This window comes from Drosophila elegans, unplaced genomic scaffold (assembly GCF_018152505.1).
Source record: "Drosophila elegans isolate 14027-0461.03 unplaced genomic scaffold, ASM1815250v1 contig_721, whole genome shotgun sequence".
In the NCBI taxonomy this organism is placed as follows: domain Eukaryota; kingdom Metazoa; phylum Arthropoda; class Insecta; order Diptera; family Drosophilidae; genus Drosophila; species Drosophila elegans.
This window is the reverse complement of record NW_024546078.1, coordinates 1-15234: the sequence shown is the minus strand read 5'-3', so window position 1 is coordinate 15234 and position 15234 is coordinate 1. Positions and strand designations below refer to the sequence as shown.

The window sequence follows — 15234 nt, the reverse complement described above, 5'->3', positions numbered from 1 at the left end:
GATCATCATCAATTCAAATCATATATTTTTACATATATGTTCCGATTTTAGAAAGGAAGGGCAAACTACTTTTTAGAACGGTAAGACAACTTTGCCGTTTTTAATACACAAATAACCTCTCGTTTTTCCCAAGCACTTTTTTTGTTTAGAAACTTAAAACACAAAGATAATATGAAAGTAGAAACAGGAGCACGTCAGAATTGTTTTAATTTGATATTTACTTTGTTAAATTACATACACCCAGAAAAATGTAGTACTAATATTTAAATTTTAGTACGGACGCACTTGAAAATCGGACGAACGTACAGATTAAGAACAGATCGTACTTGATAATAATATTTAAATTTATTTTAATACACAGACAAAACGATCTTTTTTGCTTTAATCCTGCGTATAGTGTTTATAAAAAATACCAGAATTATTAGTAAAATCAATTGAAAACTATTAATTTAAGAAAGAAAAAAAATTACTATTAATTTAAAACAAGAACATTCCGTTCTTAAAATGTACATTTTTTTGTACAAAAATGTTCCCAGAAAAAAATGTTTCCCTCTGTGTGCTTAAGTTGTTCACTTACACAACTTAAATTAAGTAACTTTTATAATTGCATAAATAATTTTTCGTACTCTAACCAATATCTTTCCTAATTCCTTCCAGCACTTTTAAGTACTTGGACTGAGAACGTTCATTCTCAAATTCTACATTTCGGGATTGAATAATTTGTACTTGAATATTTTTTTTCGTACTTGAATGAAAATAAAAGGGAATACTTTTGACACCGTTTGTACTTGATTTGACACCGAAATACTGAATTTTTTCTATGAGTGTACTTATACAAATATGTTTTTTAATTTGTATAAAGAAATTTATTTGAACATTATTAAAATAATTTAATCGTTGTCATTAAACACTTACACGCACAATAAGAGGATTGATTTATTAAAGGTTTTTAACCTTAGAAAATAATTTTAATAATGCAAAAACATATTTAAAAGAAAACAAAATTTAACATTTTTTTCGATTTTTATTGAGATTTTTTAAATTCCAAACCGGTTCAGTAGGCGATGAGTGTAGGTTTGCTCTCCTCTGCTTTGCTCTACTATGCTATGCTGGTGGCATGCAAATGCGGGCAGAAATAGAAAATGAATTCATTCAAAGAAACAGCCAGAATTTTCTATTAAATTTCCGCGGCCAGGAAAAGAAATGCGTACAAACAAGAAATTAAAATACAAGGGCGCCACGGACATTTTAAGAATTTTTAATTAAAACGGCAAACGCTGGGCCCAATACTCGTTTAATCAGTGCTGGTCAAATCAACTTTTCATTCCACACTTATTGCGCATACGACTCGTTGCCAGCAATCCTGAATTTCCTGAGTTCATCATGTTGTCTTTATATCTGGTTTAGCAACTGTATTCGCCATGGGCTTGAGATCGATTTGGGGGCCATTTGGTATGCACTCCGAGTCCCGGGGAGTCAGAAAGTCTTCGGCATCCCAGACCTGCTGTTCAGTAGTGCCCCAAATGAGGTAAACCAGGTTGCCAAAGAAGAAAACCACGGCGGTCATTCCAAACACAATCTGCCACTGGCTCCGCGAACCCTGCGTAAATAAAAAATAAACACGAATTAATTTATTACGTTTTAAGTGAAAGTGGCGCAAGGATATAAGCAGCAATTTATTATATATATTGTATTTATAAAATACGAATGTAATTGGTAAAATGTTCTTGCTTTTCAAAAAGTTATTAACAGGGAAATTTAATTAAACTAATTTTCGAGGGGATTTATATTATTATTAATTATCGTTTGCATTAAGAGGCACAAATATTAATAATTAAATATTTTATATTAATAATATTTAATAATTAAATATTTAAAAAGGTATTGTCTTTCAATGCATAAGAAATTGCTTACAATTGCCTCCTGGAGATGGCTTCAGCAATTATTTTCGCCAGCAAACCATTTAGTCAAATCCAACCGCTTGCAATAGAGACGTCACTGATTAAGTTTGACTTTAATTTCTTAACAGCTTCTGTAATATTTGTTTGATTTGGAAACTGTTTGGTGCGTCAATAGATATCAACCAAATAAACATATTCCGCCCAATACCTGGCCTCTACAACGTCTGTCCAAAGTCTTGCGATTTATTGGCGTTACGTTGCGTTGCTTAGGCATAAATAGAATCAGGATGCCAAGTCTCAGATCTCTGGCCAAGATTGACGTTTATAAGGACAGACAAACGGACATGGCTAGATCGACACGGCTATTGATCCTTATCAAGAATATATACTTTATAGGGTCGAAAACGCTTCCTTTTTCCTGTTGCATACTTTTCAACGAAATCAATATACCTAGTAACCGGCTATATAATAGTCGCAGAACTCGACTACACCCAGAGAAAAATTATAGTAAATCTAAATATTTTCACTTTGAAATAAATATTTTCGGTTCTGATTTAGCCTCGAGGGGTATTATATTTAAATCAAAGTGTGTTAAACTTTCATTTTTATTTTTGGGCATGCAAAAATTTAGTTTTAAATTTAAAAAAAGTTTAAATCTACAATTTTTCTATTGGATAATCCAATGAAATATCTTAATCATGTCATTATCATGCTTTAAGTTTAGTTTAAGTAAGTTTATATTTTGAAAAACAATTTGGCATCACTGGCAGAGCGGCATCAAGAGAACATATAATGTCTCCAAATATTTCATACTCTATGTCTGTGCTGATTGATTGGCGAAAGTCGTTAAACCCGAATATTGTTCCTTAATTGTTTAATATGAATCCTTGAGAAACACCCGAAATAAAAAAAAAACCATATTCAATTTGTAATACCCTACAAATAATTGGGGGCTCGTCCGGGACTTAAAATCCTAGAAAAATTAAAATAACTGTCCGTTAAAACATTAGGAACCATCTACGATGGAGTTAGATGAAAGTAAATTAAAGAAAGAGAAGTTAATCGGCGAAAAACAGTTAAAGACAAGAAAAATCCGATGAAAATCTTAATATGTGCAATGTCGACGCACTAGAGAACGTATTGGGTAGTCAATCCAATTGGGTGTGGTGAGCGACAAGGGGATTTCATATAACTTTCTTATTTGAAAAGTTGTGATTGCATTTGTCTAACGATAATTAAATCTTTCGTGTCAAATTGAATTGTAAAACCAGTTGTAAACGGCTTATAGTCTATTTGCAAAGAGATCCATCGACCTTCCACCAACCGTTGATGGGATGGTCGGGATAACGAAATATTACCGCCGTCATATCTCCGCCCAGTCTATTTAGTCGGCGGAGATATGTACATGTCGTTTAAAAACGAAATATTTTCGCGCTGAGATATGTCGTTTTCAAACGTCTTATCTCTGCGCGGAGATATGTCGCTTGTAGAAGGACATCTCCGTGGTAAGTTTTAATACCTACAAAGTTGATTTTTTTATATATATGTACATACTCATGTTTAATACATATTCATATTTGTGCTAAAATCAGGACAGATTATAGAGCACACATATATATTTTGTCACCTTCCCTTTTGAATTTGATATCCTATGTGTGAAACAGTGAAAAAAAGGCAAATTAAAAATTATTTTTGGATTAAATCTAGTTCAAATACAAATATTTTAATCATTATGAAAAAACAAAAAAATATTTTAATAATTTTAAAAGTTACTATTAAATACAAATATAAATATATTTCCATTTTTGGGAATCGAAATGTTTTGTATCACTGTACTATATGAAGAGAGAGGTGATGTGGCACTCGCCAAAATTGCATTTTACCGTTCTGTTCACAGCGAGCAGTTGACCTAATAATAGACTTTGAAAACATTAAATTTAAAAATTCGGGAAGGAAGACGCAAGGGCTTACAACTTTTGTTTTCGATGTGTAATGAGCAGTTATTTGTGAAAAATAAAATATTGTAGCTCGGTAATATAGCATACGTCTGCCGCGTGGAAAGCTGCAAAGCCAGACAATATTTAAGTTCAGATAAAACACATGCTTTTTCTAATGCTAATAATATGGTGCTAATCATCCGTCCCAGAGTTGCGAAATGACAAAACTCGGTGCGCTATCAGAATTTAAACAAAAATTCCAAGATTATACAAATTCGGACATAAAATAAGTGTTAAATGATGTTCTTGCTTAGTGAGTAATACATACATAGAATAGTACGTGGCTGGTATATAACTGTCCTCATATAGAGACGCTGCCTGCACAGTGACCAGATATGAATGTTATAGAGAATTTGTTAGCTTTACTTGATAACAACATACGGAAACACAATTTTCCAGCAAGGAACAGCTAAATAAGGCCCTTTTGGATGAGTGGTCCAAAATAGGTTCAGAAACGACCCAGAAACTGGTGATTCAATGCCATCACGCCTAAATGCGGTCATTAAAGCCAAGGGATATCATACAAAATACTGAAAATATTTTTAAGATTTTTATGTTAATTATTTAAGACTAAATATGAAGTGCATCATTTAAGCTGTGACCTAATACTATTGGAAAATGTTTGTTTTTTGTTATATTAACCCATTGACATATTCGTATGTAATAAATGATGCTCCTTTATTACACTAGATTTATAAATCTATTATTAGCCAATCAATTTTTATACCCTTGCAGAGGGTATTATAATTTCAGTCAGAAGTTTGCAACGCAGTGAAGGAGACATCTCCGACCCTATAAAGTATATATATTCTTGATCAGCATCACTAGGGGAGTCGATCTAGCCATGTCCGTCTGTCCGTCCGTCTGTCCGTCCGTTTATATGCAAACTAGTCTCTCAGTTTTAAAGCTATCTGCATGAAACTTTCCCAAAAGTTGTCTTTCTATTGCAGGTAGTATATAAGTCGGAACGAGCCGGATCGGACGACTATAGCATATAGCTCCCATAGGAACAATCGGAAAAATAAATGAAAAAAAAATATAACTTTGCTGTTTTTTAATTTTTTGTTTAGTTCTTCGACATATAGCAATGGTTAAATATTTCAGAATTATGGTTTAAATTTCATCAAAATCGGACGACTATAGCATATAGCTCCCATAGGAACAATCGGAAAAATAATTGAAAAAAAATTTTAGCTTTGCTGTTTTTTAATTTTTTGTTTTCTTCTTCGACATAAAGCAATGGTTAAATATTTCAGAATTATGGTAAAAATTTCATCAAAATCGGACGACTATAGCATATAGCTCCCATAGGAACAATCGGAGAAATAAATGAAAAAAAATTATAACTTTTCTGTTTTTTAATTTTTTGTTTAGTTCTTCGACATTTAGTAATGGTTAAATATTTCCAATTTTCGGTTTAAGTTTCATCAAAGCCGGACGACTATATCATATAGCTCCCATAGGAACAATAAAAATATATAAAATAACTATCAAATAATTGAGCTGCAAATCATCATAGCTTCAATGTTTTTAAACTTATACGCAAGTAAATTATAATTTTAATGTTTTCAAAAATGTTTAATTCTTGCAATAGCTGCAAGGGTATATGAACTTCGGCTTGCCGAAGTTTGCTTTCTTTCTTGTTTAACATAAATCTTTATGTTCAAAAGTAACAGCCGAATACATTTTTAAATAGGCTCTGCATCAAATAAGCTGTGAGCCACTGTACATTCGTACATAGAATAGTACGTGGAATAGTTCACAATGAAGCAGCGGTCGGCAAACACATACATAATGACATTCTGTTTATATTTGTGTAGTAATTTTTAGATCGCTGCTCTACAGTGTATTATTATCGATTTTTTTTGTAAAAAGCCTTCATATTTCTTCATCAGGCTCATTCTTATTGGATACTTATATGATGTGCTTGGAAACCAATTAAAGTTATAAATATTTTGACAGTTTCTGAAAGTAAAAATCTTTTGTAAAAATAACAATTCTGAATGAAATGTGTAAAAAGTGCTCAATAGAGCGTATGTAAGAATGAAGTGGTGATAAGCCAAATTCAAAATACTTTTTATTAACTTTTTTTTTGGAGACATTTTTCCAAATCGTTCATTTCGGTGGGTTTCGCACCGCAAATAAAGAATTTCATAGACGACGTGTTCCTTAACGCGTTGCACACTTTACCATCCACCATAGTAAGGTGCAGGTCATGATTTATTAATAATTTTTATCGGGAATTTGAAATTCGGTTGGTATTAAGTTGTGTATTTAATTTTGAAGTAGACTTCTTCTTCAACGGATAGTATGGCTGTTTCCTTTTTAAATTGAAGTCTGATTGGCCTACAATAGCGTGTAGATTATGGTCTAGGATTTTTCCATATTATTTTGGAGTTACTTTCATTATTATCATTATTATTAGCTGAAGTGGGACGTACGATGTTAAAATAGACTTCTATCATCGTCATTACAGTTTGAAAACTTTTGCTTGTATTCACTGTGCCCAGTACTGCCATAAAATCCCCATTTTCCAATTAATTTTAATGTGTCTCTTTGTCAAGACAATTTTCAGTTACAGTTTTTTGGAGCTGTAAAACACTTAAAGATGTGTTGTCTGGTAGACTCTGCAGCTCGACTTCTGCACATGTTTCAGCTACTGTTATGTCTTTCGGATATCTTGAATTCTTAAATTTGAGAATTTTCTCATAACTTGGCAATATATTGCATGGGGCTTCACTATTTATGATTTCACGAATGAGCAAGTATTGGTGTTTCGTGATTCCAGTTTTCATTAAAAGCGATAAAACCTTTTCAATATTTGGTTCGGATGACTTTAGGATCGGTGGAAAATCGGATGAGCGCAAAACAGAAGCTGCTAACTCATCATGTGTTTCTAGTAGGGCTAGCCGACGACGTTTTGTCCTTTTTGAGGACTCGGCAAAATCAGTTTTGGGTCGTCCACGTTCAGCACCGTAAACCCTTCGATGAGGAGGCTCAATTATAATTGTTTCAATAGTGTTCAGCCAATTAGAGTGATATTGAACAATTAAACTTTTAATACGCTTGTATTTAGTCGAAAAGGGAATAATTTTCTGCAAATGTAACTAATGCAGTTCTTATGTGTTATCATGTCAACTGCGTATCCCTTGTTCTTAATGCTCTCTACTCTTCGAGTTTTTTCGGCATTTTTCCCTCTTCTGTGCACCAAAGATCAAAGATGTACATGCGTGAAAATTCGCAGTTACAAGAAGCGCCTATGGAAAATGATAATATACAAATGAGCGAAAAAAAGAATATCAAAAATTGTCTACAGACACAAATGACGAACAGAAAAGTAACATCACAAAAGCAAAGGAAGAGCAGCAGACTCTGAAAACAGTAAGACAGCATAAGTTTATTAATGAATAGAATACACACAAATTAGCAAGTATTAGCAGATAAACTTAACGTTTTTATTACCTTCAAACATTGACAAATACGCTGATAACACTCCTAAAGGGGGGATCAGGGGGTAACATATCTAAAAGTCTATATAAACATGAAAATGACGTACACATAATACATAAATAAAAAATTAATATTCAAACATACACAAAAAAAAAACAAATCAAACATTAATTTCACAAAAATAACTTTTTAAAGTAAATACCTGAAACTTTAAAGTTAATTTTAAATAAACTAACTCGCACCTCTCTTGCGAACGTTTGACCACTTTAAAGTGCAACTTTGTTTTGACGAAATGCTAAAGTAACGCCGCTGCTCTGCAAAATTTAACAAGTGTTCACGCTTTGTGATTTATTTTTAGAAAGTCCCGTTAGATTTCCAGATAAATCCGGTTTGCCATTAGAAGCATGGTCATTTTTGAGACAAATTGTATACTTTTCGATAATTTTTTGTACTGTCGATTTTTTGAATTTTGGCCTATGGGCGCAACCGTGCAATGGAACTGTTTGAGAATGGAGAATATATATATATGTATATATTCAGGGATTTTTACCTCGCACGGTTTCGCTAAACGATCCTCTTCAGAAGCAGGATATCTTTAACAGTGTGGATGACACGGAAACTAATTCGGCTGAGCTTAATTCTTCAATATCATCTATTTCCTCAGTTGCTTTTAATTTAAGTCAGTTGTCGGATACTGCTATTGTCCAAACGTCTAAATCTGTTTTGGCTGCGACCATGTAATCATGTAAATATCTGCGGCTTAATTCCTTGAAAAATAATGACATTGAAGATGGTGAAAGTGGAAATTTGAAACCGAAATGTCCCAGCTGTAATCAGCCTGTTGATGAGGCAATTCCAAATGTTTTTATTTACAATTTAGTAAGAAGTCAACTAAAGTGCTGTTAATAAATCCAAAAACAAACAGTTCGATATAATACATATAAATGACAAGGTTTTTCTTTGAATCGGGACGGCATGATCCATCTACATGGTGGTAAAATATTTCTTTTTTAAACGTCATGCCTCAATTCGTAAAAAGTTTTGTTAAAAAAATACAAAAATAATAAAAAATTTCAGGCTACAGGAAAAAAGTTGATCCCGAAAGATGGTTACGTTAATTGCATTATTTAAAGGTTTGTCCCAAAAGTAATCCAGATTGATTGCAATAGCTTTGCTTGAAACAGAGTTGTTTTGTTCAAAACCATAATCCTAAAAAAAATTGCACCAATGACAACGCAGTTTGTGTTCTGTATAACCCAAAAATAATCTCTGAGTGTCAATAAAAACCCAAAAAAAAGAAAGTTTAGTTTCAATAAGTTTGCGGAAACCTTTGTTATTAAACTACAGAAAGTATTAAAGTATAAGTACTAATTCAATACTAATAATAAGCCCCTATACTTTTGTCTTTGAGGATTTACTTTTAAGCCACATAAGTTTTATTATATTACTTTTGTGGTATTGAATATTAAATTAATTCATCTTATTGAAAATTTGTATTACCCAACAGTTGAAAAATCTTGTAATAATAGTTTACTTTCTGTTAGTATTTTTTTTTTTGTATGTACGTTACAAATTTTGCTGGCAATTTGATCGTTAGATAAAGAGGGCGTTTTAAAATAAACTGACAGTATTAAACTATGAGTATTAATTAAATACTAAATGAAATAAGGCCTATACTTTGTAGTTTCATTTCTATACCGAAGGGTAAATTTTTTTTTTATTTTTATACCCTTGCAGAGGGTATTATAATTTCAGTCAGAAGTTTGCAACGCAGTGAAGGAGACATCTCCGACCCTATAAAGTATATATATTCTTGATCAGCATCACTAGGAGAGTCGATCTAGCCATGTCCGTCTGTCCGTCCGTCTGTCCGTCTGTCAGTCTGTCCGTCTGTCCGTCCGTTTCTACGCAAACTAGTCTCTCAGTTTTAAAGCTATGTGCATGAAACTTTTCCAAAAGCTGTCTTTCTATTGCAGGTAGTATATAGGTCGGAACGAGCCGGATCGGACGACTATAGCATATAGCTCCCATAGGAACAATCGGAAAAATAAATGAAAAAAAATTATAACTTTGCTGTTTTTTAATTTTTTATTTAGTAATGGTTAAATATTTCCGATTTACGATTTAAATTTCATCAAAATCGGTCGACTATAGCATATAGCTCCCATAGAAACAGTCGGAAAAATAAATGAAAAAAATTATAACTTTTCTGTTTTTTAATTTTTTGTTTAGTTCTTCGACATATAGCAATGGTTAAATATTTCAGAATTATGGTTTAAATTTTATCAAAATCGGACGTCTATATCATATAGCTCCCATAGAAATAATAAAAATATATAAAATAACTATCAAATAATTGAGCTGCAAGTCATCATAGCTTCAATGTTTTTAAAAATATTCGCAAGTAAATCAAAATTTTAATGTTTTCAAAAATGTTTAATTCTTGCAATAGCTGCAAGGGTATATGAACTTCGGCTTGCCGAAGTTTGCTTTCTTTCTTGTATTTTATCGCTTCACCGAATAAATTTTTACATGATTTCGCTTTTTGTATAATTTGTTTCATCATTAGGTAATTCGATTAATTATTTTTGTTTGTATTTTGTACATTGAACAAAAAGCAAAGCTGCTAACTTGAGTCGTAATACAAGTATATCAAGAAGCATGCAAAATAGAAGAGCCAAATCCTGCGTGCGAGCATTACGCAAGTGCTTCCAGAACAATCAAAAGATACGCGAGCTGAATGCAATGACGTAAGACGCATAGAACAACGACAATCACGACATTTCACAGTCAATAGACGGAAAACAAATGACCAACAACGCCAACAGGTACATCGAGCACTTAGTATCAGCCCGATATTGAATATTATGCTCATTCAAAAGTGGTAATTGGTGCTATTAACAAGGAATGCTCTAAAACTATCTAAAATTTAAGCACAAAATGAGAAATTAAATGATTTACTTAACGGCACGGATCCAGATTCTTATTTTTTACTTAAGCCAATTCTAAAATTGAATTCTTGCTTTCAAATGACATCATTCGGAGCAGCAGTAATAGTACAAAACACTAATGCATATGGTCAACAATATAATTCTACATTCAAAATCAGAAGTCAAGTTTATCATAAAATGGGCCCATTGCTGCCAATGCCAACCTACTACTTTATGGGCGGCGAGGATTCGGGAAGCGCACTTGCCAATCGTGTGGATGCACGTTGTGGCTACAATAACATTGATTCATTTTTTGCCAGACGGATCGTTGGCGAACTGGATGCCTTATTGACTGAATTGTTGCACACATCCAGCAAAAAATGTGGACGTTGACAATTTAAATTGGAAGATAAAATAGTTGTTGCCGGAAACGTGGTGTCATACGAAAATTAATGAAAAACGTTATTGAAGACAGCATGTGTAAATTACAAGTTCGGAGGTGAAATTATATTAATACAACGAATCCCTATTATAACTACAGATGTGCCAATTCAACTTAAACGTATTTAGTATGCGATTAGATTGGCGTTTGCAATGACTATTAATAAGTCCCAAAGTCAAACGATGTCGGTTTGTGCTTTAGATTTGAGCACACCATGTTTTTCACACGGAAAATTCAAACATAAAATATTGCATATTAGCATTACTGTCGTAAACAATTATCCCTAATACATTAAGATTTAATTTAAATTATTAGGAATTAACTTGAAAAAAAAACAACAGACATAATTTCTTTTCAATTATTTTACCGATTGATCCTATGGCAGCTATATGCTATATTCGTTCGTTCCGACGTATGTTACTACCTGTTTTCAATGTTTTTGAACATATACGCTACAAGTAATTCATAATTTGAATGTTTTATAAGAATATTTAATTTTTGCAATAGCTGCAAGGGTATATAAACTTCGGCTTGCCGAAGTTTGATTCTTTCCTTGTTTTCATTAGTCTATTGCGTTGAAAGTCATAGCGCAAACATATTGAAAATAACGCAATCAAAGGGGATTGGGAAGTCATAGCCAACAAAATGCACAATTCAATAAATTAATAATAATACTGTAGAAACATAATTCATAATATCTTTAGTTTTTATACGTTTTAAAAGTAAAATATCCCCATTTCTTGTTTCGGTTTACCCAGTGTGGCCGTAAACCGATAACAATGAAATTACCTAGCAGATCCCTTAAGAAATAATTGTCTAAAAATGTTTTCTTGTTTTTTGAAGTTCTTTTTGTAGCCTGATTACGTTGCTTCAAAAGCGAATAAAATGTTTAAACCTAACAGAAACTAATTTAAAAGTGGAAATTTAAAGTTTGTTTATGCACCTATTCATGTAGGTACATATATTAAGGTTGTAATTAAAATTAAAAGTAAAAATATAATTAAAAAAACTCAAATGTTGGGTTATTTTAATACTCGTTTTTATACCCTTGCAGAGGGTATTATAATTTCAGCCAGAAGTTTGCAACGCAGTGAAGGGAGACATCTCCGACCCTATAAAGTATATATATTCTTGATCAGGATCACTAGCAGAGTCGATCTAGCCATGTCCGTCTCTCCGTCCGTCTGTCCGTCTATCCGTCCGTTTCTATGGAAACTAGTCTCTCAGTTTTAAAGCTATCTGCATGAAACTTTCCCAAAAGTTGTCTTTCTATTGCAGGTAGTATATAAGTCGGAACGAGCCGGATCGGACGACTATAGCATATAGCTCCCATAGGAACAATCGAAAAAAAAAATAAAAAAAAATTATAACTTTGCTGTATTTTAATTTTTTTATTTCTTCGACATATAGTAATGGTTAAATATTTCAGAATTACGATTTAAATTTAATCAAAATCGGACGACTATATCATATAGCTCCCATAGGATCAATCGAAAAAAAATACAAAAAAATATACAAGAAAAATTATAACTTTGCCGTTTTTAAATTTTTCTATTAGTTTTTCGACATATAGCAATGGTTAACTATTTCAGAATTACGGTAAAATTTGATCAAAATCGGACGACTATATCATATAGCTCCCATAGGAACAATCGGAAAAAAATACAAAAAAATTATAGTTTTTTATTAGTTCTTCGACATATAGTAATGGTTAAATATTTCAGAATTACGGTATAAATTTCATCAAATCGGACGGCTATATTATATAGCTCCCATAGAAATAATATAAATATATAAAACAAATATCTAATAATTGAGCTGCAAATCATCATAGCTTCAATGTTTTAAACATATACGCAAGTAAATCTTAATTTTAATGTTTTCAAAAATATTTAATTCTTGCAATAGCTGCAAGGCTATATGAACTTCGGCTTGCCGAAGTTTGCTTCCTTTCTTGTTTTCTTATTATTCTTATTTAGTATTTGGTATGATACATGTTTTAGCATTTTTGCCGACGCTTCCCGAAGCAGTTTCTTTTAGTCCGAAACGGCCGATCCTAGCGTTTTGTGTACACGGCGGTGCTACTCAATTCACAAATACTCAATAGGATTGAGATCAGGCGATTGGACGGCGTTTCCAAGACTTTTGGGCAGTTAAAAAGCAACCAGAACTTGCCATTGTGGGCTTTGCACTTAGAGTAATAGTCCTGATACAAATTAAATATATTGCCAATTCCCTTTTTTTCATCCGACTCTTCAAATTTTCTAAGAACTTGGGTTGTTTCATTATGTCATCAAAAAAATACTAAATTTTGTACTCCTTTTGTGGAAATGCAGTCCCAAGTCATCATACCTCCCATGCCGTGTTACACGATATTTTGGTCTAAGGTTTTGCTTCCGCAGCTCAGTATTTGGTTTCCTTTTTCCTTTAGTTTCGGTTGCATATAAAGTTTACTAAACAATATATTTTTACACAGAAATATTGTAATCCTATGCTTGCTCTAACGTTTTTCAAGAATGCATAAGAGACTCACGATTCTCATAAACTATGTAATACTTGAGCGGCTTGATAATGACTAAGCAAAGACAGCACACCTTTAAGGAATATCAAACATTTTTTTGGGTGTCATATTGATCATAAAATCTATTTGGGGCATGTATCAATTTGACTCAAAAAATATCCTAGAAACTCCTCAAATCAGCACAATATTAATACTTGAAGCATAATGGGTAATGGTATATTGACACCCAAAGGTACATAATTTCAAAATATCAGTTTGAACCCAGTAGGTCTTGCCTTGATGATCTTATTATTAGAGACTCATACTCAAAAGGGGAAAAATGTAACGGTTTTTTTTCGGAGTACTCACCGGTTCGGTGACAATAACGCCCACTAAGAGCGGCGTTAAAAGCGGAAAGATGTTGCCAATGCCGTTTACAATGGCCATAAGCATGCCCGAGTGGTTAGGCGACATGTCGATGATTGTCAGGATGCTACCAATCCCAGAGCCGGCGTTTAATCCGGCGTTGATTGTCATCAGGGCGATGGCCAGACTGGCCTGGCTTTTGTCCAGGAACCCGATTCCGATGAGCGCCGCCGCCGGTCCCCAGTAGGATACTGTGTTTATTGACTTGCGCAGCGTGGTCAGTGACATCCAATTCCGCGACAGGGCCACATCCGCGAAGACCAGGTAAACATAGGACATGCCCCACATGGCCAGGAAGGGCAGGGCCGAGTAGAGCGCGTTACTTTTGATGTCCATCTCCAGGACGCCGTGCATGTAGGAAGGTGTCTGCAGCTGCATTGTCGAGTTGGCCCAGCCCTGGGCACTTCGCACGATCAGCAGGGCGTAGAAGGGAACTGATGTCCAGATGGCCCGCCACGGGATGGGTATGTTTTGGGCGTGGAAGCCATCAGGCCGCTTCATCGAGCGCTCGATGTGCTCCCGTTCTGTTGCGCCGATCAGACGCGAGCTGGGAGCGTTGTTTGCGCCGAGTGTCACCCAGAGAAGGCACCACAGCCCGCAGGTGCCCGCCGAAACATAGAAGATTCCTGGCCAGCCCATGGACCCGTTCGCAATTAGGCCGCTGCTGGCCATGGCCAAAACCGACCCGCAGTCGGCTCCCGAGTACGCGAAGGCGCCCAACCGGTTGCGGTCCTCAGGCGGAGACCACTTCGCCAGGTGCTCGTGTATGCACGGAAATATTAAGCCCTGGAAGAGGCCCTCCACGAAGCGGATGGTGCTAAAGGCCTGCCAGCCGCCCCAGGCCACACAGTAAGGCGTGAGACTGCTGAGGAACGCTGTGGCTAGCGTTGGAATGAGTAGCACTACCTTGACCCCGAAACGGCGAACTAGAAATCCGGCCGGAAACTGGGTGACGATGTAGCCCCAGTAGAAACTGGATAGGACGTATGACTTCTGAGCCCCGGTCCAATCGTACTCCTGCAGAAAGGATTTCGGTGAGAACTGAGTCACTCAGCCGCCTATCGAACCGCACTCACCGGAAAGACCGGATTGGTAGTAGCTGCATCCGTCATGGCCACCACGGCCACACTCACGCTGAGGCGGGCTGTGTAGTTCACGACGATGGCCAGAAAAAGCAGCAGGGCCTGCAGGTGGCGGATGCCGATCACAGGACCTATGTGTACACGTAGAAAAAAAAATTTATTAATAACATCGTTCGTAAACTCTGCACTCTTATTTACCCCAAGACTAAATGCTGATGATTCTAAAAGGATTTTATCTGCAGAACACTAATCCTAAAACTAAACTTTTTATCAATTGTTGTTTAAAATCTTAAATATTTGCTTTTAAAAACTGTTTAAGGCTTTAGAACAGAATACCAGTTCTGGTAAGTGTCTAGTCTTAGGGCAAAACCTTTAGCAGCATGTAGTATGCGAAATTAAAATTTGTCAGGTAAGACTACTTAAAAAAAAGAAATATTTTCGTTTAACCAGATTTGATTTGTTAAATGTGCGAAAGATTAATTTTAATGTTTTAAAGACGAAATTTC

The 15234-nt window shown here is 34.6% G+C and overlaps 1 protein-coding gene across 1 annotated transcript; it reads right to left on the bottom strand.

Moving 5' to 3' along the window:
- Window positions 1-1242: 1242 nt before the first annotated feature.
- Window positions 1243-14949, bottom strand: LOC121467782 (putative inorganic phosphate cotransporter; the record flags this gene model as incomplete). Its single annotated transcript, XM_041710028.1, has 3 exons — window positions 1243-1600; window positions 13590-14663; window positions 14723-14949. Coding segments are annotated over 3 exons (1520 nt in total), but the record flags the coding sequence as incomplete, so codon positions are not given.
- Window positions 14950-15234: the final 285 nt, after the last annotated feature.